General features: G+C 44.1%; 2 protein-coding genes and 1 long non-coding RNA gene across 4 annotated transcripts in view; 2 read left to right on the forward strand and 1 right to left on the reverse strand.

Annotated features, from left to right (window-relative positions):
• Nucleotides 1-718: 718 nt before the first annotated feature.
• On the reverse strand, nt 719-24,474 carry LOC116227397 (glycerol-3-phosphate dehydrogenase 1-like protein). 2 transcript variants are annotated; one of them, XM_031590673.2, is made up of 11 exons: nt 24,385-24,474; nt 17,176-17,231; nt 15,095-15,175; nt 12,891-12,984; nt 8,067-8,244; nt 6,546-6,686; nt 5,238-5,376; nt 4,073-4,185; nt 2,258-2,491; nt 1,996-2,102; nt 719-896 (listed from the first exon to the last, which is right to left on the reverse strand). In XM_031590673.2, exons 4-11 carry the CDS (start codon nt 12,929-12,931, stop codon nt 800-802), a joined length of 1,050 nt encoding a protein of 349 aa, XP_031446533.1. In that variant the 5' UTR covers nt 12,932-12,984; nt 15,095-15,175; nt 17,176-17,231; nt 24,385-24,474; the 3' UTR covers nt 719-799. The 2 variants fall into 2 exon arrangements, with proteins under 2 accessions (XP_031446533.1, XP_031446532.1); XM_031590672.2 differs by lacking the exon at nt 15,095-15,175.
• On the forward strand, nt 13,821-15,764 carry LOC149917216 (uncharacterized). Its single transcript, XR_016468162.1, has 3 exons — nt 13,821-13,840; nt 13,990-14,138; nt 15,542-15,764. It is a non-coding gene; the product is annotated as an uncharacterized LOC149917216 (long non-coding RNA).
• Nucleotides 21,267-24,627, forward strand: part of OSBPL11 (oxysterol binding protein like 11) — a 31,585-nt gene continuing 28,224 nt past the window's right edge. The window contains exon 1 of the mRNA XM_031590669.2: nt 21,267-21,422. Coding sequence (XP_031446529.2) covers nt 21,310-21,422 — 113 coding nt within the window. The 5' untranslated portion in view covers nt 21,267-21,309. The remainder of the gene's footprint in view (nt 21,423-24,627) is intronic.

Raw genomic sequence — 24,627 nt, forward strand, 5'->3', positions numbered from 1 at the left:
CTCCCGGCCAGTCCGACTGCCGGTGGGTAACACTTGCTCAGAAGTGCTAACACTCACATGAATGTTTTTGGTCATTCCCCTTTCATTTTTCTTCTCCTGTTTTTCAACAATACAATAGATGTAAGAAAATCAGATTACTATTGGAAGTTCCGTGTGTCCTGAATAAAAAAGGTCCTTCCTTCCTCCCCCACCCCTGAAACTCTTTTCTTTGTACATCTGCTGAACATTCATGTGTGTCTCAGCACAGCAGCAATACCTGTTTTTCCAAAGTGCCTTACAATGGGAAATGTTCAAGGAAGGAGTAGACATCTCAAAATACAAAATGTTATGCTATTTGTGTTTGAGGGGAATTATGAATCCCATATTGGCCGACGTGGCTGCATCTTATTGCTGTAGGACCTTTTAACTCTCATTCCTGTTTTGATGCATTCTCCAACTTTTTTGCATCTTGTGCTGTTCTGTAACAAATATTAGAAAGCAAAGTGCTGAGGTCCACGTGAGCTAAATTGAACTCCTGTTACAAAAATTATGAGGGGCGCTGTCTTCAACCAACATGAATTTGCAGGCAAGTGCTCAAATTGCTATCTCAAAGTGAAGACAGATTTTTACATTTTCCTGTTTAGTGGATATAAATGTTGGAAGGCAGATTTTTTCACCCCCAGAATGAGGATACTGAAATACATTCTGTGTTGCTCTTACAGCAAGCGTTGCCACACAATCTATTTGTCTACTTTATTTGCTGTGGAGTGGATAAAGTCCTGCAAAGATGAGGACACAGCCAAGCGGGGAGAGCCAATTCCTAAATGTGTTGTGGGTGGTTCTGCAGGCACGAAATGAAATTCTGGATCGATTCGCCCTCGTAGCAGATCTTGTAGATGGTTGTGAACAACGGAAACCTAACAGAAGCATGGGAAAAGAAAAATAGTTTTGAAAGTTCACACAAACACATTTTGTTTGTAATGGAAAAAGCATCTAGCTTTTTTTGTTGTTTGTTACATTAGAAGAAAAGTATCTGAAAATGTTTTATTTCTCTGGAAACTTTGCTACAGTAAAATTTTTACCTCGATTGGAAGATTATAAATGAGCAACACAAAGACAAACCAGTAGGAATGAGGTTAGGACAGTCGAGGGAGCTTAAGGACAGCTTTGGAGGTGACAAAAGATAAGTTGTTTCAGACACAAAATTGCTGTCCTCTGCTCTTGTTTACTGAAAAGACCCTGCCTTGCATTTCCCCTTTTCCCTTCTTTGTGTAAAATGCATAAATAATTTGTGTTCATTACCACTGTCTGAAAGACTGGAAAAGAAAATGCCTTAATCGTTTTCTTTTCTTTTTAAAGGCAGCGCTGCTTAGAATTTCTGTATCTGTTCAGTTTCTAACAGATTTACCTTTTTAAATAAATCTATGTACTGCTAAAGTAGGACAGGCTTCAAATTATAAATCCTATAATACCATCCAAATAATTAAAGTATTACTTTAACTGAATTATTGGCTTCTTTTGTGGCACCGAGGCATTGATATCAGCACACATTATTTAATGTGTGTAAAATAGTTTGCTCATGAGCAGACTCCTGAATGTTTAAATTGAGATTGTTTGCACTGGGAGCAGTATTGCAAGCTGTGATGGTGGTATAATGAGAATGATAAATCCTTTGACCTATAGATCACATTCATAACCTTACTCCATGTATGTATTTCAGTCTTGCATGGTGTGAGCCAGTGATATCTGGGTAGTTCCTTTGGACTTCTTTGGTGGACTATATGTCTGTGGCTTGTTTCTTTTGATGTTGTTTTACCTTCATCCTATTCTACTGATCATAGCAATGAGGAATTTGGCTGAGTTTAAAGCTGGCCCAAGATGTAGAAAGCAATTGTTACAGAAATTAACAGGACGGTTGACCACAAATAGCAAGAAGGAGGTTAGGAATTCATAATTTGTTCATAATTTGTGGCCAGACCCGGTGAGTCAGATTTTGTTTTAAATCAAAACACTTACTTATCAAGCATATTTTTCTCTTTCAGAATCTTGTAGACTTCAGCTGAAGTCTGAGGACCTTGTAGTTTTTGTCCATTCAGCATCTCCTTTTCCAATTCCTCAATGGACTAGAAGAGAGATTACTTGGATCAGAGGGAATACTGCTGTAACATCAACAGTTACCAAAAAGGTAAATAGCTAACAGTGCCTTTGTGAAAACAAAGAATTTCTTTCTTTCTTTTTTTTTTTTTAAAAGCTTAAAATATTTCAAAATCCTCCTTACTTTTCCTGTGCGAGCAAAAGCCTCTGCCACTTTTCTGTTGCGTCCTCCATAGCAGGTAGTGATTAGGTCAGCAACCCCACAGCTTTCCAGGAAAGTGGATATTGATACAGATCCCTTGCAGAAGATCTGGGCAAAGGCCACCATTTCCATAAGGCCTAAACGTATCACTGCTGCCTTTGTGTTATCACCAAAGCTCAGTCCATCGCAGAAGCCGGCTCCTACTGCTACAATGTTCTAAAGAGTTCGTGCAGAACAGACAAAAAGGAAATCATCAGGTAAGATGTGTAGTTCACTAGGGTATATAAAGCAAGCTTTAAGAAAATTCCACAACTGTGTCTTCACTCGATTCAGCAGGATGGGCCCCAGGTTCATAGAGCCCTAGATTCATTAAGGTTGGAAAAGACCATTAAAGTCATCCAATCCAACCATCAACCCACCCCCACCGTGCCCACTAACCATGGCCCTTGGGGTCACATCTCCACAGTTCTTTAACACAACACAGTGCCTATGAATTTGTTCTGAGGAAGGCAGGTGTCTTTTTACATTTCAAGCAAAAGCTTCTTGACTTTGTTGGATTTTATAAAGCATCCACTGTTATTCCAGTGGGCAAACTTCAGAGCAGCTTGTTTAATATTGTAGTATTGCAATCATGTAGCAATGTGCAATTAACTTTTTTTCTTGCTAGTTCCAAGATGGGGCTCATTTCTGTTTGAACTGTTTAAAATAACCTGAATGAAGACATACCTTCTAGCTCTTCTTTGTAAGTCTGTAGTTCACTGGTTCTATATTCTGACACTGCAATAGACCAAACCTTGGTTTTGCCTGCAAGGATGGTCAGTAGAACTGGCCTTTCCTACAGCTCTAAACAAATGTATTTGGATCCTAAAAATCTTCCCAGTTCTTCACCTTGTCCTGCATGTCCCTCTCCCCACCTTTTAATTTGCTGCCCCTACAGAAGCGTAGTTTGTTATATTTGAGTTATATGTTACTAGAAATGCCACTCATTTTGCTTTGGCATTGCCTTTGCTAAAACAAACAGTGATTTCAAGGGGAGCAGAAATTTCCCTCGCAACTGAATGAACTCCAGCCTGTAGCTGGAGGCAAAATCTTTGGGTGTTTGTAAATACCTTACTCATATCTAGGTTAAGCAAAACAAAGTCTTCACCAGTCAGCAAACCCCCCCTCCAAGGACAGATGAATTGTTCAGATACAAATAACTGATTGTACAGAAACTACAAGTGGTTGTAGCTTGAGTTCAATTTTGGCACATTTAAAAACAAAGCCCAAATTTCACTCAAGTGCCCCTGCCATGGAAACTTGGTAACTGTGGTGTTTCTTCTGACCCTGCCTGGGATTTCTATGTCGGCATGGCTACACACTATCCAGATATGCTTCCAACTCAGAGTGGTGCTTCTGATGCTGCTTTCTAGTGGGTCATGACTTGAAATACGGAAGTAAGCTATTGGTTGGAATTATTGTATGTAGAAGGACTCTTTGTTCTACATGCTTACAACATATAAACAAGAAAATATAGTGGACTAAATTTTTCCCTCAGAAACAGAGGTGACTCTGTTAAAAATAAGTACAAAAATCCAGCTATTTTGAAATGCTTTGCCAGCTGTTATATCTTTAAGCAAATTTTCTCTCTTTTTTTTTCGTATTGGAGAGCTGACACAGGAAATGTTACATGTTTTGTCCATGCCCACTCATTCATAAGGCAGCGTGGACTAGTGTTAGACCACACGGCTTACAGAGGCACAGGCAGGGGTAAGAATTTAGTCCTGATAAAAAAAAAATTGGTTTGAAGTCACTAACTTTTAAGGCTCCACAGATCTCCACTGTATCAGTGTCAGGCACCACGGTAATCCTGAAGTTGGGAGTCTGCAGTAATTCCTTAAAGATCTGCCCTTGTTTCTCATTTTTGCACCCTGTGGGAAGGAAGGATGGAAGTTAGAGCATTTGTGATGTTTCAGTGGCACAGCAGTATGCACAATGAAATGAAACCTGAAGCAAGGGCCTAGGGACCTTTGGGTTTTGTGGTCACAGTCACTGGGCATTGCTGAAGAAGATGCTTACTCCTGCTGCTGGAAGCCAGTATAAGCGTTCTTGGCTTTGCTTACTAATGGGCTTTGTGGCTTTCCATAAGGAGAATCAAAACACTTTGAGGCCCCAAAAGCAAGGGGCAAGTGAGCCTCCCTGCACAGTTGTCATCCTGTCATGGCTTAAAGCTGGACAAGCAGAAATTAAACTGCCCCAAGAAAATGGGGGCAGGATCTTCTGATCCTGTCTCATTCTGTTCATATCTAGTTTCTCTTCCAGCAACAAATCCCCAGTTGGTATGGTTTTCACTATTACTGTAACCTCTGCACAGCAAAAGAACAGTATTGCATTTTTTTTTCCTTTGATCTCCACCAGCTAATGAAGAATGAAACTAATTTCTGCTGACTTCAAAAATCGATGGGTTTTAAAACTGCTGGGTGAACTCTTGTAGTCAGGTGAGACCCAGTTCTAGGGAGGGAAGAACAGAATGTTACTGTTGCTCTTATTAAACAGAGAAATACAAAGATGGAGAAATACGCCTCAGGGGGTTTGAGCTTCTGATTACACTTTCCTAGACAAACTGCAGTGTATTGACTGCCTCAGTACACAGCACTGGGCTTTACAGACAGGTAGCTTTTAGTAACTCCTATAGGAATAGGGTTTTGCTGTAATTTTTTATTGGATAAAATTAGCTCACAGCCCTCACTACTGGACCTTCTTGTCAGTTGGGATCTGATCCTGCCAGCATCAATCTCCCTGGAAAGGGAGCTGCTCCCCCCGAATGAGTTCAGCACACAGTGCACATATGGCATCATGCAGAACCTCAACACATCTCATTGCAGGCTGCCTCCCACTGCTGCTTGCAGACACATCCTGTTTCCCAGCCATAGGTGAGGGTAAGCCACAGACAGGAGATGAATTTGCCCTTTGCAATAGTTACCAATGGTGGTTTCACAGAACTTCTCATCAGCCACTTCTTTGGCTATGTTAGCCCCCATAAGCACACTGATTTCTATTTTCAGCTTCTCTCGAATGAGGTCAGATATGAGCTTCAGGCCTTCAGGACCCTCATCAATCCCCTGAATAAAAGACAACAGCAAAAGCTAAGTACACGTAAATGACAGCAGCAGCAGTGCTGTTAAAGCAGGTGTCCAATTGCATGCAGGTCTGCCTGGCTGTACTTGGAAGGTTTTGGGTCTTGTATTTGCTAGCATTAGCCATTAGAGCCAAATGCTCTGTATTTGTATTTCTAAGCACAAATTCAAGGGAAGTTCAGGGAGAAGGTGCAATAAAGTTAACCCTGCAACAGGGCTCACATGCAGTGCTGCTACCCTGAGCTGCATTCTTCCTTTGTGTTAAACTCCTGTGGTGCAGAGCCATACTTTTAAAATGAGCTTACAAGCAGTGGCTTCTTTAGCAAGGTCTGAAGTATTAACCTTAATGCTTCACTGCTATAAGGAGTGTAGTGAACTGTCATAGTTTTTCTGAAGCTGAAGAAAGGAGTACATTTTCAGGAATGTCCTTCCTCTCCATCCCCTCCTCTATGTGTTCCTACTTGCAAAATAATTTTGATAGGGGAAAATCAAAAAGGAACGATCTGCCATTACAGTCTGAGAACTTGAATTAAATTTCTGATATTTCAGTTCTAAATTGGATTTTAACACAGTCAGTAGAAGTGGCAGACTATATTGCGACATTTTGCTTTAAACTTTTAGTTTGAGATTCTCTTAAAATATTAATTTCCCTTTAATGTAATGATAATCTGACAGCTCTAGCCTTTAAAAAGCGATTACCCTTTTCATTACAAATGGGAAATGCTCCAATTCTGCAAAGTTATTAATATTCCTGTGCAGTGTTTCCACAGTTTTGCACGCACTCAGGACAGGCACGTAGACCCTGTGCTCTATGTAGTTAAGAGTTAACAGAGGCTGAGGTTGGAATATTTTTCCTGGCAGCAGCACCAGCTCATGTAGCCCTCTCTCTGTATTTTCACCTCTGTGCTGGTCTGAGTGGGAACTAATCCAGGCTAAAGATGACTGATAACGATGGTTACTTGGCCCAGTGGAGTTGCCCAATCCTTTCAACTCTCTGGTCACATGAACAGCAGAGGGACTACTGGAGTCTTTGTGAGTTTCCACTGTTGAAGAAAGAAATGCTTACTTTATGCAGAGCATGCAGCTGAGGGCCTATCCTTTAGTTGAACGTATTTACTCCTTACAGGTTGATTCTTATGGAGACAACAACATACCTTGATGAGTGAAATCCCAAATGCTCCAGGTTTTATGTGACCTGCCATCTGCTCACAGACTCGTCCGATGAACTGATGCGGTAGGACAAACACTAAGATGTCTGTCCCTCTCACTGCTTCAGCCACGTCTGGTACAGCCACCTGAGACAAGTGTAACAAGGAAAATGAGCCCCCTCGCACCAGGTGAGAATTCTCACACCTTGCAAAGTTATACCATTGAGGCAATGTGCTTAACAACCAGCAAGCTGTACCTTCGTCTAAATGCTAGTGTTACTTAGAACAATAATTAAAGCCAGATTACAGAGGAAATGGAGGTGAATTTGTCTGCTCTTGCAATCAGAGAAAGTATTGCCCTTAGATACACAGCCTTACAGCATGCAACCTTAGAACAAGTGGGGCTCCTCACTGAAGAATCAGGATTGCTACCAGAAAGGCTGCTTGAAAGGAAAACAGCCACGTGAGGCCAGGACAGGGGGGTTGCATCACCAGAAATGTGCAGAGAGATTTTCTGTCTCTCCAAAATGTGGAGAAACAATGAGAGGTAAAAATGATTTTTCAGTTGGAGGTGAAGATGTGAGGGGCCCTTCCTTCAGTGCAGCCACTTGTTCTATGCTGTAGAGATCTCAGAGACTTCGCTAGAGATGGGTTGAGGCTGCTCTCAGATGATGAAAACAAGCTTGTTGATCTGTTCCAGGACTGTGAAAGTAACAATGGCAATTCAATCTGAACCCAGGAGAACTGTGTGCCAAGTTCAAATCATGGGAGTGCAAAAATGCAATCCCAGCACATAGTACTGTGAAACGTAGTACTAAATATAACTACTCTCCAGGCATGGAGACCCACCACGTGCAGCATCTTAACTTCCCTTTACAACTATGGCTGTTCTAAGCTGTTCTAGAAATGCAGTCCTACTTTCCTTAATTCACAGAGCACTGACATTTGGCAAAATCTCGAACAGCCTGAAAGCCTCACTTTGCTTCAGTGGCATTGAATTATCTAGGCTGATTAAGTAGTGAGGTATAATTTGGTATTTCAAATGTATACAAAAATTACATACCTTATATTTTGGTAGAATTTGTAGCATTATTAATTGTAGTAATGCACTGCTATCCTGAAATCACCCAAGAAGCAATAGCTCCCTGCTCATCTCCTTGTAAGCCATGGCTGTTAGTCATGCTGTTGATTTCCTTTTTTAGAAGAAGGGAGAGCAGTAGCTTTCCCTTTTTATCCAGAAGATGCTGTGGGTTTGAAATCTCTCTGCTCAGTGTAGACATAGCATGAGGAACAGCAGGCAGAGAGATGCAGATTTGTGCTGGAGAGGAGGATGGCACGTTACGTACCTGTACTTGGCACAGTGGGTGTTTGAAGTTGTGTGACGGGAGACGAGCAGAGGTCACAGAAGTGGGTTATATTTCATACTTGTAATACTGGAGTTAGGTGGCAAACCAGAATGAAGCAGTGTTGCCTTCCTTATATGTATACAAAAAAAGTGACCTTTTTTTTTTTTTTTTTTCAACTTACCACATTTTTTGGCATCTTGTATCCAGGGAGATACTTAACATTTTCATGTTCTTGGTTGATTATTTCTGAGAGCTTTCTTCCATTGATGAGCTCTTCAAATACCCACATCTTGACAGTAGAATCAAATCTGTTGGACTTCTGGACATTTTTGCCAACAATTCTTGCTATGGCTGATCCCCTTTTAAAAAAAATAAATTGCCAATTAGAAACACAAATTGCTTTCAACATAATATCTCATTAAAGTCCTGTTCTATAAAGCTGTTCATGTGCTTACTAAGTTTGTCAGAAAGCTTTATCCACTAATCTATATAAAAGCAAAAAGCTCAGTTTAAAATCACAGCAATTAGAACTAGATGTAATAAAGAATCCGAAGTCATATGAAAGATTGCAGAGTAGAAGTGGGATGTGCCTTCAACAATGCTAAAAATGCACTATTATAATTAAATATCTATTGCTCCTCAGATTATTGTTTTTAATATAAAAACCAATAAATGTAAAGCGATACAGTACCCCAGGTGATCCTGCTATGACAGCCTGTGTGCATTGCATCTAACACAGATATATGCCAGCTCCCTACCAATAACCAGACAGCTGCAATAAGGGTTTTATGTAAGAGATAAATGCTAAGGAGTTACAACAAAACAAACTGAACCTGATGGTTTCTCTTTAGAGGTGGTTCTAATGATCACTATAATGGTTTCTGGAGTACCTAACACAACTGAAAGAGGGGCTCCAGTTACAGCATTCTTATCCTCTGATCTACTTGGAACACGTGCACAATAAGGGGTGTGAGCAGGATTCAGTTATGTTCAGTTTTCTGTAGCTGATGAAGTGCATCCCAGACAAAGTCCAGTGAGGTCTGCTCTGTGAGCAGTTCAAAGGAAAACCACAAGGTAACTTGGCTCAAATCTATTTCTGATGTGGAAGCTTTGCACAATGCTAATAGGTAATTGCTCAATAGGTAATAAAGAATAAGGGCTTTGTTTTAATCTTTAACCACAAAGAAATCCCACTAAGGTAAGTTTTCACTTTACCAGAGTGTTGGCTGCATACTATATTCTAAGCAGCCATCATGTTTTCTTTAAAAAAAACCAAACAAATAAAAACCAAACCAACAAAAAATGTAATTTGTTTTGTTTTGGTTCTTTGTAAGTGTAAGGTAAACATTTTTGGGGTAAACCTTTATTTCAAGAGCACTCATATGTTCATAGTATGTTCCTATTATCTGTAAGGTGTCTTGTGTCCTGGTCCTCTTCCCCTCCTCTCCAACAGAGAGAACAACCAAGGCCTGAGCTGAGGCTGACTTGTGGCTCAGTACCATATCAGTATCAGTAAGAAAGCACATAAGCACTGAGCTGAAGACATATTACGTGTAAAGGTACCTTCATAAACCACAGTATTTTTGTTTGGTTTCTCTTAAGGCAAACAGAAATTTGGAGGAGACAAGATTTAATGTTTAAAGGCACTTAGTAGCCATTAGGGGAAATGGCTATGGAACAATACAGTCCAAAAAGCAGTGCGCTGTTTTAATTGGGCCATTGAAAACTTACAGTCCCCACTAATCAGAGCTGGAAAGAATTGCTTTGTCTGTGATGCCAGTGTTCAGTAGACTACACAGGAAGGCCTGCTTGTGCAAACAAAACCAAGGACACTTGCATGCTAAAGACTTTGCCACGCTATTTTTTCTCTCTAAAACCATTCCATGAAGATTCATAGATGACTGAGAACTTAGATTATTCTTTTAAAGTGAGTGAAAATGCCAGTCGGTCCTCTTCCTCAGTTATGTTAAATCATGTTGGAAGGGATTTTCGTATTGCTAAGAAATAAAGCTGTCACTTTTCTGGAGATTTTTTTATCAGTAAATAGGAAAAATTTTTCATTAAGTGTAATTTAAATAAGACCCGCTCTTTCACATATGCAAATATGAAAATACTTTGGAACTGGTGAAAATTAGAGCTGAAAGGGCTTCATGAAAAATTTTGACTATCAGGTTGGAATGAACCCCGAGAAGTCTCCAAAGCAAGAACAGCCCTTAATTGGGATCAGGTCACTTGGGTTTGTTCAGCTGAGTATTGAATACTCTTCAGGGACCACCTTCTCTCCTCTCTGGGTAACTTGTCCCAGTGCTTTAGCATTCTCATAGCTTTTTTTTTTTTTTTTTAATTCTAAATATCCAGTTGGAGCCTCTCCAGCCTAATTTATGACTACTGAATCATCTTCCTTCTGTACACCTCTGTAAAAAGCCTGGCCATCTGTGCATGGTAAAGACACGTGCCTAGTTAAAGCCAGCTCTTCATTGCAGAGTGTCCAAATGAATATAATAAGTTTGGCAGAGCTTTTATGTTCCAAAGAGTGAGACAATGAAATAAACCTGTACTTTTAACAAACAGATAACTGAACAACGGTTAACATAAACAGAGCCCTTCCTGTGCCTGGCTGACAGCTACAAGATGTGGTGTAGCCTTTGTGTTACTTAACCGCATCAGCCCTGATTCTCCTGACAGTGTTGACTTAGTAAGCCAGTGTGAGCTGCTGAACTTCTGCAGCTGACATGAGCTATTGCAACACGCTGCATCACGTGTCAGCCACGTTTCTGAGCTGCAGGAAAGGCTTGAGCACAGTTGTCTGAACTGTCACCCAAATATTCAGGAGGAATGTAAGGAAATGGTGTTTGCCAAAGGAAAACACTCTTCTGTGTTGTGCTGAGATTACCTGTACTGTTAGAGAGGCTATGAACAGGTGTGATTTAAACACTAGAGAAAACATTTCTCTCCTTCATAAAGACTTTACAGTTTATCCATATGGTAGGAAGCAAGAGATGAACGCAGACAGAACAAGTAAGCAGACTGCACTGAGCCGTCCAGGGGTCTGGGTTCTCAGTATCTATGTATCAGCTCTTTGCAAGTCTGTACACATTGTGAAAATCAGCTCTCTATACTACAGTCTGAAGAAAAACAACTAACTGGCTTTTGAGAATGTTTTATGGTGAAGGAACAGCCTGGGATGGGGTGTGAGATGCTTGCTTGAGGATGTAGCGAGAGAGTAATTGTTGGCTGATCAACAATGCCAGACGTTTGGCCATGGCTCTTGAGAATCTTGGAAGCAAAATAAGCAGCTTGTGTAGGCTTGGATATCTGTGTTTAAGGTGAGAAAGAAGAGTGTGGCACGGGAGAGATTCAAGTTCTAGAATGACATGGTAACAGTGGCATTTGAGGAAATGATATTGCAGAAATGACAGGGAGGGCTGTATCCACTGGGACAGAGGAGGAGATGCAGCAATGACCCAGCTGTGTAGTGGTAAGCTCCTGGAGTGGTATGGCTGCATGTCATAGACCGTGCATTAGAGATGTCATGCACAGGAACCCATGGTCTGTAAACACGTCATGTGTGTGGGCAATTAAGAAGCAGTGGGCTGGTTTTGCATGGCAGGAAGGTGAAAAGCAGTGCTATAACTATGCTGTGCTCTCAGCAGATCACAAGCAGCCACTCCTTCTCCTATTGATTTTATTTGGTATTTGCTTCTGGTAAGCTGTCAGGTATGTAAAATTCTTAAGAAACTTGCCCTTCTTGCACAAAAACAATCCAAAGAATTACCTGTTTGCTAATCCCAAGCACACGCACATACACGTTTATTTTATTTGAACATAAGTGCTTAGGTTATACAATATGTAAGTAAGATGCAAAGTCCATTGAGACAGAGATCACTGACTTCAGTGGAGGCTGTCAGTGCCAAGAAGCTTTTGCAAGCAGTGCTTTTGTCCAGGCAAAAAGGACTGAGCGGGAGCAGATGTATTCCTATAAGCAGAGGCAAGGATAAGCTGGGGACCTGAGCACAATGCTTTGACAAGGCTATATCTGCATATAAAATCTTTAAGTTTGGAAAAGACCACTAATGTAATCCAGTCCAAATCCAACCTATCCCTACCATGTCCACTAACCATGTGCCTTAGTGCCACTTCTCCACAATTCTTGAACACCTCCAGGGATGATGACTCTACCATCTCCCTGGGCAACCTGTGCCACTGCATCACCACTCTTTCTGAGAAGAGATGCAAAACTGATTGCCAAAAATGATGAAAATGAAGAGTGCCAGTATGTTATGCTGTTAAACGAACCACAAGTCCTGGTTCTTTCAAAGGAATAGGAGCAGTGCTGCTGCTCTGCTAACTACTTTAGGCTGATATTTGAACAGCACGGACTCTGCCACAAACAAACACAACTACTGGCCCAGCTCTCATTCTCCCTGGGATCATTCTGTGCTGGTGCCAGACTTTCAGTGTTTAAGTTCATGCACTTAAGTAGAAGCCTTATGTTTTTCCAATTCTCATTGACTTCTGCATTTCTTTCTTCTGTTTGCATTTGCTGCATGCGAACAGTCTGACAATTCCCAATTGGGTTATAATACAGAGAGACCCCCCCAGCCCGCAGCTAAGAGCAGCTGCTTGCAGAATTTCCTCTTCCCTCTGGGTTATTATTTTAACAGAGCAGGGATGCCAGACCGGTGCAGCCAGTCGGTGCCCGGGGCGTTAACACGGGACAAGCCCGGCCGGGGGCGGCGAAGCGGCGCGGTGAGCGCTGCCTCTTTCAGCACCATGGAGACCCGCACCCCGCCGCCCGACCCCCGCCGGGACCTGTTGCGGACCCCGGCCCCGCTGCTGGGCAGGGGAGACCGGCACGGCGCTGTGCGGGCCCCCAGCATCCCGTGATGCGCCTAAAGGAGGCGGAGGGACTGGCAGCGAGAAAAAAAAAAAAAAAAAAAAAAAAGGAGAAAATGGGAGAAGGAAGGAAAAAAGGAAGGAAGAAAAAGGGGTTCCCTTCACTCACCAGTTTCCCGAACCCACGATGCAGACGCGGAGCGGCGACATGCTGCTGTGCTCGGCCCGGTTACCAGCACCGCCTCCGGCCCGGCCCCCGGCGCCTGCGGGAGAAACGGGCGTCAGGCTGCGAGGGCCCGCGGCCCCGAATCGGTCCTGCCCCCGGGGAGGCGGCACCAGCGCGGGGATGCGCCCTATGCCCGGCCCGGCGGGGTCCCTCTCGGGGCTGGAAATGGATCGAGCTTCACCTCGTGGGAGGGAAGGGGGGAGAGAGGAGGGGTGAGGTGACAGCGGGGGTCTGCGGAGCTGGCTCTGTGTGCCACCTGTCCTGCCAGCCAGATGGACACTGGTTAGGATCATCCTGCAGATGGGGGTCTGTCTCTCCAACACCAGGGAAAGGGGATGAGTACATTGCAAGAGCCATGTTCAACTGACAAGCTGGAACGATGGACTGTATTGCAGCTTCTTATGTCAATGGAAGCAAAGCAGGACAAAGCGGAGTCTTTCTTTTTCCCTATATGGTCTGACATCCATGACTCCCTGCAAATTGCCATATGTCACCTCTCAGCCCTCCACATCTCCTCATCAGAGCAGTCTTCTCTCCCACTTTTGTGCAATGGAGATGCTTCCCTGCCGTCTCTCTGCCTGTGCTCCCCCCACCCACATCCCACCAGCTCTCTCCTGCTGGGCTCTGAGGCTCAGCCCACAGGTGCTATTCTTGCCTAGGGGCCAGATCAGAAGCACCCAGCTCCGTGACAAGCAGGCTGACACAGTGACTCATAGATTGAGGACAGCTGCCAGTGTTTTTGAGAAGGGTGGGGATAGTTTTGGAGGTAGGCATATGCTCAACCCACCTGCTGTCAGCTTCATCAGCTCAGCTGTGTCCTGAGTTCACATAAAATGCCAGGAAATATGTGAAAAACAGCCTCCTGAAGATGAAGGTAAAGCTGGGAGCCTGATGTAAGTTGTACAGTTTGAGTATAGCCAAGGCATGCAAGCTCTGGTTCTAGAGGCATTTTCTGCACTTTCAGCTTGTTTATGTTTTGTGCTTTCCCTGGCTGCGTAGCTCCTTTGGGGCTCTTAGCTTTATTCTTTCTTTTATTATGAAGAAAATCTCCTTCCGAGATGAGGAGGAGCTGCCATTTCTACTGTACCCCAAGACTTCTCAGCTGCTCAGTCCTGCTGACTCCTCGGGCCCCAAGGTGAGGATACACTCACCAAAGTGTTGGCTTCTGGATCGAATTCATGCAACAATCAGGTAACCATAGATAGGTTTGGACTGAAAGGGACCATAAGGATTATCCAGTTCCATCTCCCTGCCATGGGCAAGAAACAACTCCTCCCTGATCACATCTAGCCTGCCCTTGAACACCTCCAGGGAAGGGGTATTCATAAGTTCTCCGGGTAGCCATTGTCTCAGCACTCTCACAATGAAGCATTTCCTCCTGACATCTAACCTAAATCTACGGAGCTACTATCCCTTCCTTGTCTTATCACTACCTTTCTTGCTGAAGGGTCCCTTCCCTGGAGGTGTTCCTAACAGACAGAATTACTGAGTATTGCAAACAGCAATAGTTTCATCTAAACCGAAGTGAAAACTTTAAATTACAAATGGGTCCTGTGCCTGTAGCTTCCACTCTGACCTTGCACTGACCATTTGGTTGGTGCACAGAAGGTGGCATGGGTGAGGTTGGCAGAGGGTGAGTAGGCAGATGGATGCTACAGCATCCATGGGGAGCAGCAGCCTGAGGCTGGGCATGCACGCATTTGCCTGTACAGCATGACACTAATTGGAGAGCTGGTGCTGCTGCTGAGCTCTCCTCTGGGTTTGTGCAATCGCTGCTCTGTGGAGAGGGGAAGGAGTGCAGCCACATGTGGCTATTGCAGGCTGCTTTATGTGGCAGGCTCAGGTGCCTGGGCTGTCTCATTGGCATTTTTGAGTGGGGACACAGAATAGCCAAGTGAAACATATCCTTTCTTGGATTTGAAAGCCCTGGAGCTGCTTATAGCATTAGTGGATGCTGATGACTGTAGTTTTATCAGGTAACGAGAAGAACCTGTTCTCTCTGACAAAGTCACAGTGTTTGTTTTTCACATAAGCACAGGAGAACTAGCTCAGGTGTGAGTCATTAGAATGTAACAGACATAAAAGCTGGGTCTGGTTAGCAGGGAGGATAAGGACAGCTCTCTCAAGGCCACCCCACCCATGCCCACCTGATCTGCTTCAGTGCCTAATAGGTTCTACACACATCAACAGCCTGGGTTTACAAAGCCAGCTGATCAGCCAAACAGCTGCTGCAAACAAACAAAAAGACTCACTGTCACTTCTGCAAAACCAGGACAGCCAAGAAGCTTTCTTAACTTTTAAGTCAGGTGTGCTTTTCTCAATGGGGACAAGGTGGGCTCTGGACACGCATAAAATGTGACTGATAAATGCCAAACTTTGCCGGCAGCAGGCAGGAGATGGGCAGGGAGGAGATAGGGGGCTGGCTGCTCTGTGGGAATGGAACTGAGAGCAAGTTAGAGGGCATGGCATATCGAGGCTTCTCCCTCTCTGCCCACCTCCTGCCCCAAATGTATTCACAAGGAAGAATCAGATCCCTTCCCAGCACTCATTCTGTCAAGCTCATTCTCACTTATCTCCTCTTTGCTATTTCTCAGGTTATCTGGGCGCTGCTGCTCTGTATCTGTTCCAGCATGAATTCAGACTTGCTAAATGCTGATAACCTGAACGATGCCCTAAAATCTCAGTGGAATTTTACCCAGCGCCCCGTCCATATTTAATGATTGTTCCCGGAAATACTTGCTAAGCTACACATAAGATTGCATTTACCTCTTTAATGATTATATCAGGCATGTGGCTTTTCCTCTTCTGTTGTTCATAGCTAATGAATTTTAATTTACAGCAGAAATGTAATTAGTCAATCGGTGCATGTCCTTGTGTTTTATATATTTACAATTCATCCCATGCCTGTTACCAGGGTATAACAACCATGTCATTCTTCCTGTAAGGCTTCCTCTGTATTGAAAACACCTCCCAGATTTCTTGTTAGCAAATTTCATTATTCTGCTTGTCATTTTTTGCTCCAAACTGATTTAATGACATTATTCATATGGATTCCTCCAGGTGCATTCTTTGCTGTCAGCACCATCAGTAGTTTTTAACCTCTGTCCTAGACTCCTTCAGCATTTTATCATGTTTGCATTAATCCCCATCTTCTTGAGTTTAACTAATACATTTTCTAGTAATACCAAATCAAATACTTTACCAAAGTCCAGGTTGATAAGATTTTACTAGTTTTCCTTTGTCCACAAATGCAGTTATCTTATCAAAGAAAGATACTGGGTTCATCTATATGTAACATGCCTAACTTGTACTTTAACCCTTTTCCTGCTTCCCTCTGTGCTGTTTATTACTCATTTGCTCTCTGGCCTGTGTGCTAAAAAGCCAAGAGATTTTGTGCTGACCAACCTATAGATTTTGGTGATGGAGATTACTCATTCTTCAGAACTGAAGGGTGAAGAGCTTTCAAGTTTTGCAGCTGTATTGCATATGGTAATTTCCATAGCCATGCCCTTAAGCCTATTAAGTGAGTTGCCTCTGCCCTCCAGGGTTGCATAATTTTCTTTATGGAAACTGAAGCAACGTATTTCTTTAGCTTCTAGCTCTCTACCCTACTGCCATTGCTGGTGATCCTTTTTGTTTTCTTTGTAACGATGCAGATAAAACCTTTTTCATCTTGATTTCCATCCTTGTGCATGGTCTGCTTTGTTTTGATTTTGAGCAGTTCTGCTGCTACACCTTTAACTGTTGATGTTTGAAGGTTAGCTTTCTCTGCATATCACTTTTTTTCCCTTTTCCCTACACTTTCTGTGTATTTCTGAGATGTCCTGCATTATCTGCATTGCAGTTCACATCTTTCATAAGCACATAGAGGCAGAATTTTAACTATAGCTCTACCTAAACTGCCAGCATCACATCTAACCCACACCTTCAGTGTTGGGCAGTATTAGCATCAGCATTACTAATATATCACAGGCCTATGTGATTTCCAATGGATTTTTTTTACACAAGTTTTTCCTGAATTACACTCTAAATTGAAGTTTTGCAAAAATGTATGTATGTATAAATACTAGTTCACTATATGCATAATTACTGTTAATTCTAGGTGTTAAATAGCAGCCATTTATATTGAGGCTGCATCTAATATCTCAACACAGATCCTCCAGGGTGCTGGATACAAACAAATCATGTCAGTTTCTGTCTGTAAGAACTCACAGTCCAAATTACTTACAGTTTTACTGCTTCCACGTGGATTTCTTGCAGTCTGACTTTACCAGTTCATGGGATCTAGGAAACAAATCAACAGTGACATTTTTGCTCCATTCATTTTATTCAGTTGAGTTCTCTGCTGCAGGCTTTTGATTGGATTATATAGCAGGAATGTATTTTTTTTCCCACACTTAAGTTTTTCAAAAGTACTTAGGCCTAAAGTGCAACTTCATTTTCTGCTATAGGAATCTAAGCAAATTCTAGACAGTTTTCATCAATCAAGCAGCATGGACAGGAGAGTCAGTTGTATACAGTCCCTACTGTGTAGGGCTTTCTGTAATCTAATGGAGAAGGCATTCAGGAGAAATAAAATATTGTACAGTTACAGCAGAAATGAAAAATGCATTTGCTTGGAAAAAAAATGGCCCTTGTTGGTAACTGTCTTCAAAGCACTCCTCAGGCAACAGAGCTACACAGGCTTTCCAGAATCCAAATACACCTACTCTGTAGGCAACAGAGGCTGTAATGAGAAGGAAGGATGTAATCTGGATGTTATGAAGTGGCTACAGAATTGATTAGAGCATGCTGATACATTTGGGACATAGGTAGAGCATACATGGCAATGGAGCAGTGGGATTACATATGGCAGGTTTGACTACCAAAACTACTGAGTGCTTTGGCTTGCTTTCCAATCTAATCTTGTTATCGTGATACACCTGGGAATGTTATTTGGCAGAGATGACAAGAAAGAAAACATGGTAACAGGGATCTGCAGCAGATGGAGAGATACATGGGTTGCCATAGAAACCATGCAGAAAAAACGTGTAGGAGTGAAGAAAAGCACAAAAAGGCTTCTAGGAGAAGGGGCTAGTGACTGAAGAACTGAACTAATTCAGCAGCTGTTCCATTTATTGAAAGAAAAACACATTATCTTTTCAGAGGATTGAGAAACACGGAGCACAGGAATCCTCACAGTGAGCTGCAGAAGAGTGGAAGGCAGGAATGCCATGTTGTGCCATAGGGTAGGGTAGAAAAAGGCTGAAGGTGGTCATGAAGCAGATAAAAGGGCTGGGAAGACCTGAACCACAGCCATAGCATGTGCTCCCCTTGTCTCTGGTGTGTCTGAATCTGCATTGTGCTGGGTGATGTAACGCTGGAGCCCAGAGCGTGATTCAATGCAAAGTCATACTTACTGGAAATGGTGTCAAATGTGACTGTGAAGGATGCAAGTGGGTTGTGGATGGGGAAGGCAACAACTGAGGCAGCATGAACTGCTGCCATCTGTGGCTCTGATGCTTATGGCTGGACTTTTGAATTATAGTTGAGCTACTCTGCATCGCAGCAGTGCACAAAGATTGATAGAGAGGAGGAAGGGAATTATGATGGAGTGACAAGCGTCAGTGGACAAAGAGAAGGCAACAGATGTCATCTACCTGGATTTGTGCAAGGCCTTTGACATGGTCCCCCACCACATCTTTACCTCTAAATTGGAGAGAGATGGATTTGAAGGGTGAACTATTTGGTGGATAAGGGATTGAATGGAAGATAGCAGCCAGAGAGCTGTAGTCAATTGCTCTGTGACCAGGTGGAGGCCAATGATCAGTGGTGTTCCCCAGGGGTCTGTCTTGGGACTGGTACTCTTTAACACCTTTATGACTGATGGTGACTGAAAAGCACACACAGAATAAAGGTTTTGACTCAGTAGAAGTCAGTGATGAAGGAGTGGTGAATAACCACTAAAAGCAAGTGCCAGTGATCCCACAAGTCAAACAGCACACAGCTTCATATGTTAACTTCCTGCAAAGCCACAGACCCAGTAATACAGAGATACCTGTAAAGCTTCATAATCAAGACTTCCTCTTAAACAGCATAAAATACTCTGGAGGCTGAAGTAAGTTTGTATTACATTCACCTGACCTTCTTGGCTATTCTCATGTATGATCAGGAGAATACAGTGGTGCATCCAGTGTATTGTAGAAGAAAGGCTGTTCAGTTAGCTATATTCTTTTTTTGTGTTCTTGTGTTATGGCATCTAGACCTGTAGTGGGCAACATATTTTCTATTCATGGTAAGAGTAGGAAGTTCTTTCATATTCATTATGTAGAAGAGCCCAATAAACATAAAATATATTCCAGACTATTAATAAACTCTAATCTCAGCCACCTGAAGAAAGAATCTAACTCTAATAAGGATTGATTGTACAATGAACCAATGTGGATGTGAATCAGTATTGGTCATTTTCTCATTAGTCAGCAGCTTTCCCAGTTCTCCCAGTTCAGCAATGCTTAGGAAACAAGCGCTCCTTGTGCAAGGAAGGCAGGTGATACTTCTATTTTTCCAGGATTTATGTTATTCCTCCACGAGTCTGTAGAGGATGCAGTTCTGTTAGCAAGCAGGAACACTCATTTCTTATTTTCTCTGCACTGGCTACCAGAGGAGGACACAGGTTTAATTTTAAGTTAAGCTCATCAAAGGTATGATTTACATTAGGAAAAAAAGTCCTGACCAACTAACAGGAGAATGATAGAGAACCTGTGTAACTTCTATTTGGAAAAACTACAGGTGTGGTTTTTTGGTGGTGGTGTTGTTGGTGTGTGTTTTTTTTTTTTTTTTTTTTTTTTTTTTTTGTAGCACACAAGTGATTGGATAATATGCTGGGTTTTAGAGCTCTAGTCTTTGAGCGTGGGTAGATCTTGGTATTCTGCAGGAATGACACTAACCAGAAGAAATGCTAAGCATGTATATCCAGACTGTAAGATTTGGAAGAAATCTGCAAGAGCAATACAAAGTTTTGGATGTTTTTCTAGAATTAACAAAATGAGAAATTAGGACACACCTGCAGCAGGGTGCTTCGCCACGGCACCTCTGTGCTCACCCTATGCTGTTTCTACGAGGGCCAAGGCGTGATTTTGGTCACTTTGAGCCATTAAGCTACAACTGGGGAAGGCGATCAGAGCAGTGAAACTGACCACAAGTAATAATCAGCAGCGAGTGTAAACTGAAGTTAAATGACATCTTGAACAGCACATTCTTATTCCATCTGGTCATGCAGTTGTCAGTGCCACCTTACGATAATCTCTGGTATTGCAAGTGCAGCGCTTTGAGAAAAGAAAAACGCCCGTGCATGGAGGAAGCAAAACAGTTTATCACCTGGCACAGGTGACGTTCTGCTTCTGTTGAACCAGTGGGTCTTGTAAAAACACAGAAGTGGAGGATTTTATGCATGTGCAATGGTGATGTGTCTCTGTAAGTGACACTGCAGCTGTCGGTGTAACAGGCAGCCCTCACTGGGCTGTGTTAGCTGAGATTGTGTGTGCTGACAAGGAGGGATGGAGATGGGCTAATTTAGAACATCTCCTTTGCGTTTGCTTCTCTATGAGCTATGTAGGATCCCATACAGGGCACTGTGCTGTTTCCCATATTACAGGCGTGCTGCAAGAGGCTGCCTGGAAGATGCTCAGCCAAACACCCTGCCCGTGGGCTGGAGAGAGGAGGAGGGAGAGGTGATCAGATGGAATGAGACGTGGAGCAGAACCATAAACCCACTAACCGAGGTCTCTCCGCCTCAGGTCGGGCGCTAGGTTTGAAATGAATTACTCGCATCCCGCACTAGAGGGCATCAGCCAGCCGGGAGAGCCGCTCCATCCCCAGCAAAGCTTGTCCCGCTTGGACGGCTTGGCTTTACGCCCTCTGACGGGGATAATTTGGTGATTGCCTCCCTACGTTTCTCCGAACAGCAGAACCAACCGGCCAGCGCGTTTGTTTTTTTTTTTTTTAATGCTACGCCGCTCACAAGCGGGGCGCGTCCCCGAGCGCGGCGGTCCGACAGCCACCGCCCGCCCGGCGCGGAGATGGCGGCGCCCCGCCTCCGCCGGCCGCTGCCCGCACTAAAGATGGCGGCGGCGGCGCTGCCCCGGAAGAGGCGGCCGGGCGAGGGAGCGGGGAGGGCGGGCTTCCCACAGCCCGCGGCGGCCGTGCGGGGAGCCGGGCCGAGCGAGGCGGCGCGGGAGTGCGGGAGAGCCGCCGCCATCGCAGCCCGCATGGGGCGAGCGCGGCCGGGTCCCGGCGCTGCCTGAGCGGGCTCGGCGGGCCGTGCGGGGGAAGCTGCCCGCCCGGCGGCGGCGGCGGCGGCTGCGCGCCCTGGGCCGGGGGCGCCATGCAGTGCGCGGACCCCGCGGCGGCCGTGAAGGGGCCGGAGGGCGAAGGCAGGGCGGAGCCGGCGGCAGCGGGGAAGAGCGGCGGACGCGGTGCCAAGGGCTGGCAGTACAGGTGGGCGCGCCGGGCCGGGGCTGCGGGGCCGCCGCTGCCTGCGGAGCTCGGGGCGGGGCCGGCGTCCTCCGCGGGGGCTGCCCGAGCGGGGCGGGATGCGGGCTGCCGCTCTGTCTGTTCCCTGCGTAGCCTGTGTTGGGACGGGCGGCAGCTTTGAGGCCGTCGGTGTGCTTTTGCGTTAGCGCCCGGCCACGTGGTCAGGCTGCGGGAATGTGCCCCGGTGTTCTCATCTTTGGTGGCTTTTAATTTCTTAGCGGAATGCGGGGAGCTGTTCAAACTTGTTGGCGGTGTTCGTTCTTGTTTGCTTGTTTGTTTTCTTTTTTCTAGCGTTTCCAGAAAGCCAAACTTTGTGCCAGCTTTGAGCTCGGCCTGTCTGTGCCAGCAGAACCGTAGGTGCTTGGTGCACCCACGCGGTGGGTCAGTGCCTAAAACAGCGGGTTTAGAAACCGGTTTCTGCTGGAAGTTCTGTATTTGGCTTTCCTCTCACAGGGCGTGGGCAGCGTGTGGTCACGCAGCGTGGAGAAGTGCGGTCCCGTGTCAGCACACGGTTTGTGCAGGAGTGTAATTCTGTGTTGGGTGAAGCTGAGGCTGCCTGTGCTCACAGTGCCTCTTTCTACGCTTGTAAGGGCTCTGTTTCTTTGGAGTGGTGGAAGACGCTTTGTTTCTGCACTAACAGAATCAGAGTGCTCGAGAAACTGCTCTTCCAGGCATCCGACAGGAAATTATCTTGCCTACTTAGGAGTGTGTGATCAGCATCAGAGTGTCTGAGAGCAGCCGAAGCTGAGCTGCCTTTTCCCCACTGGTGTCTGTAATAGTGTGACCGCTAAGCTGCAGTGAAGTAGATTACAAAGGGGAGTCCGAGAGGCTGTGCTTCCTGCTCAACTCTTGTTTCCTATTTCCATTTAGAAAGCAGTTATTAGGAGACAGCACTTCAAATGGCTTCAAATTATTGAAAGACTACTTAGTAAAGTGATTTGATAGAGTGGCCTGACGATTTAAAACTAGAACTTTCAAATTGCTGCTCTATTTTCAGGAAATTAATGTGGCATTGCCACAATGAGGAATTATGTGTGTTCAGCAATTTTAGTTTTAATCTTGGCCGTTTTCATTCATTTCTGCCTTGCTCAGGATGGAATGACCAAAGTAGTTCCAAAGCAGTGGGAGTGGGCTTTGGCAAGTGCTTGTGTGATACATGAATAATTGCCATTCAAATAACATAAAAATATTGCAACCAGAAAGCAGAATCCTGTGTCTGTGAGCTAGCAGAGAGCTGGGCAGAAGACGTACCAGGGACACATAACAAATCTTTTCAGCCCCTTGAGGGGCTTTCAGATAATTCTGAGAGAAATGGCTTGCAATAACTGGTTCTCATTTATCTACAAAGCTGAAAGCTAAAAGCCCTGCAACTGACTAGTGAAACAAGATTGTCATCCTTAGCTGGCCATGTGCTAATGTCCTCTCACATTTTTTCTTCAAATGTGTATATCAATTCAGGTGCTATTAAAAAGGCTTCCAACACTTATTCTCTTGCTATAGAGATACAGATCACTAGGAAATTAATGAACGTGTATAACTGATGTTTAAAATCAGGTTGCATTTAAAAACCCATATGCTTTGAATGTTGCCATAAATATTTGTTAAATGGTACCGAATAGATGTCTCTCGCACCTTTTCAAGGAAACAAGTTAACTTTAGGTCTCGAAAGTTTGCAAGTGCTGTAGGGTTGTGAAGTAGTATAGAATGGAGGTAGTTTCTGTGACAGGGAGTCAGTTTCCTAGGCGAGTATCTGTTTTTGCTAGGGGTGGCAATGACAGGCAAGAGGGTTTCTCATGATGGATTCTGTTTGCTGTCATCAGCATAGAGTTGCTGTTGCAGTATTACTCCATGGTCCTCTGGGCTGGAGTAAGAGGGACTGAGAGTCTGCAAACAGAAGTGCAGACAAACAACTGAGAGAGGGTTTTGGCAAAACGAGCAGCATTACAGCATTGTAACTCTTAAAAGTTGTCAACAGTTGACACTGACTGCCCTTTGTAAACTTACGAACAAACCAATAACAGCATCCCCATCGAGCAAACACCCCCATGTTGCTACTGGCTTTCTGTTTGAATGTATCAGCATGCAGTAGTGCAACAGAAGACCTGGTAGCTAAAACGCATGGATATATTTTAATTCTGTATTTTGAGGTGGTTGTGAACCACCATGGGCAGTGTGTTTCATAACAGGTGGTTGTTGCTACCCCCTCCACTGGGGACTGCTTAAGCTTTTGCATTTCCATCTGATGTGTCTGCCAAGTGTGTGAGACTGAGCTTGGCTGTGAAAGTGCATAATTTTTTTTTTTTTCTTATTCATTTTGCCTTGTAAAAGGAGCCTAATTAGTTCTAATAAAGGGAAGTGTCTTGAAACTGATACCATCTTCTTGAGCAGATGTCGATGAGAGCCCTTTTTATTGAGGATGGAATTGATGCCAGCCTTAGCTGTGAGAAAAGATACGGAATTTCTCTAGTTTCTGTTCTTTTCTGTTCATGTTCCAAGAATGTTTGTTTGATATTGGGAGGGTAAACACAGGGCAACGGCAGCATGTTTGTCAGCTCTTTCTGCTGCAGACTTCTCTGCGGCTGACCCAACCCTCCTGTCTCAGAACTGGCACTTGTCATCATAGTGTTAGTGTAAATTAATAGTAATACAACTAATTCTCACTTAGGCTGCCACGCGATGTGTTGGCTGACCTAATTAGCTTAGTGCTCCAGAGAGGAGGCCAGCATACATACGAGTCCCTATTATTTGAAAAATATAAAAACAAAACCCTCACAAACATACTGTAAATGTCACCCTGGAGCAGTTCCCTATAATTCTTGCCCTCCTGGTATTTCCTCAGTGCTATTTAAAACAAATTCTATGATGACACTTGGGTTTTTTGTGCCCTCCTCTTTGCCTACAGCAGCGGGAGGCTTTGTGGCATTACCTGGGTCTGATGTGGAGTGATGCCTGCCTTGGTGTCTGCCCTTCGAGTGCCCGTGTTCCTTTGGTGTCCTACTGACTCTGGCACTGTGACATCAACCCTCACTTGGTGCTGGTTCTGTTTATGTTATCTGTAGTAACATGCTCGTGTTCTGAACTGGTGCTGGACCACTGAACTGTGATGTTTGCTGCTGGAAGGAGTTTCTCAAATAATTGCTATGAAATCCAGAATTTAGTTTTGTGTGTG

Source organism: Phasianus colchicus, chromosome 7, assembly GCF_987193195.1.
Source record: "Phasianus colchicus chromosome 7, bPhaCol1.hap1.1, whole genome shotgun sequence".
Taxonomy (NCBI): Eukaryota; Metazoa; Chordata; class Aves; order Galliformes; family Phasianidae; genus Phasianus; species Phasianus colchicus.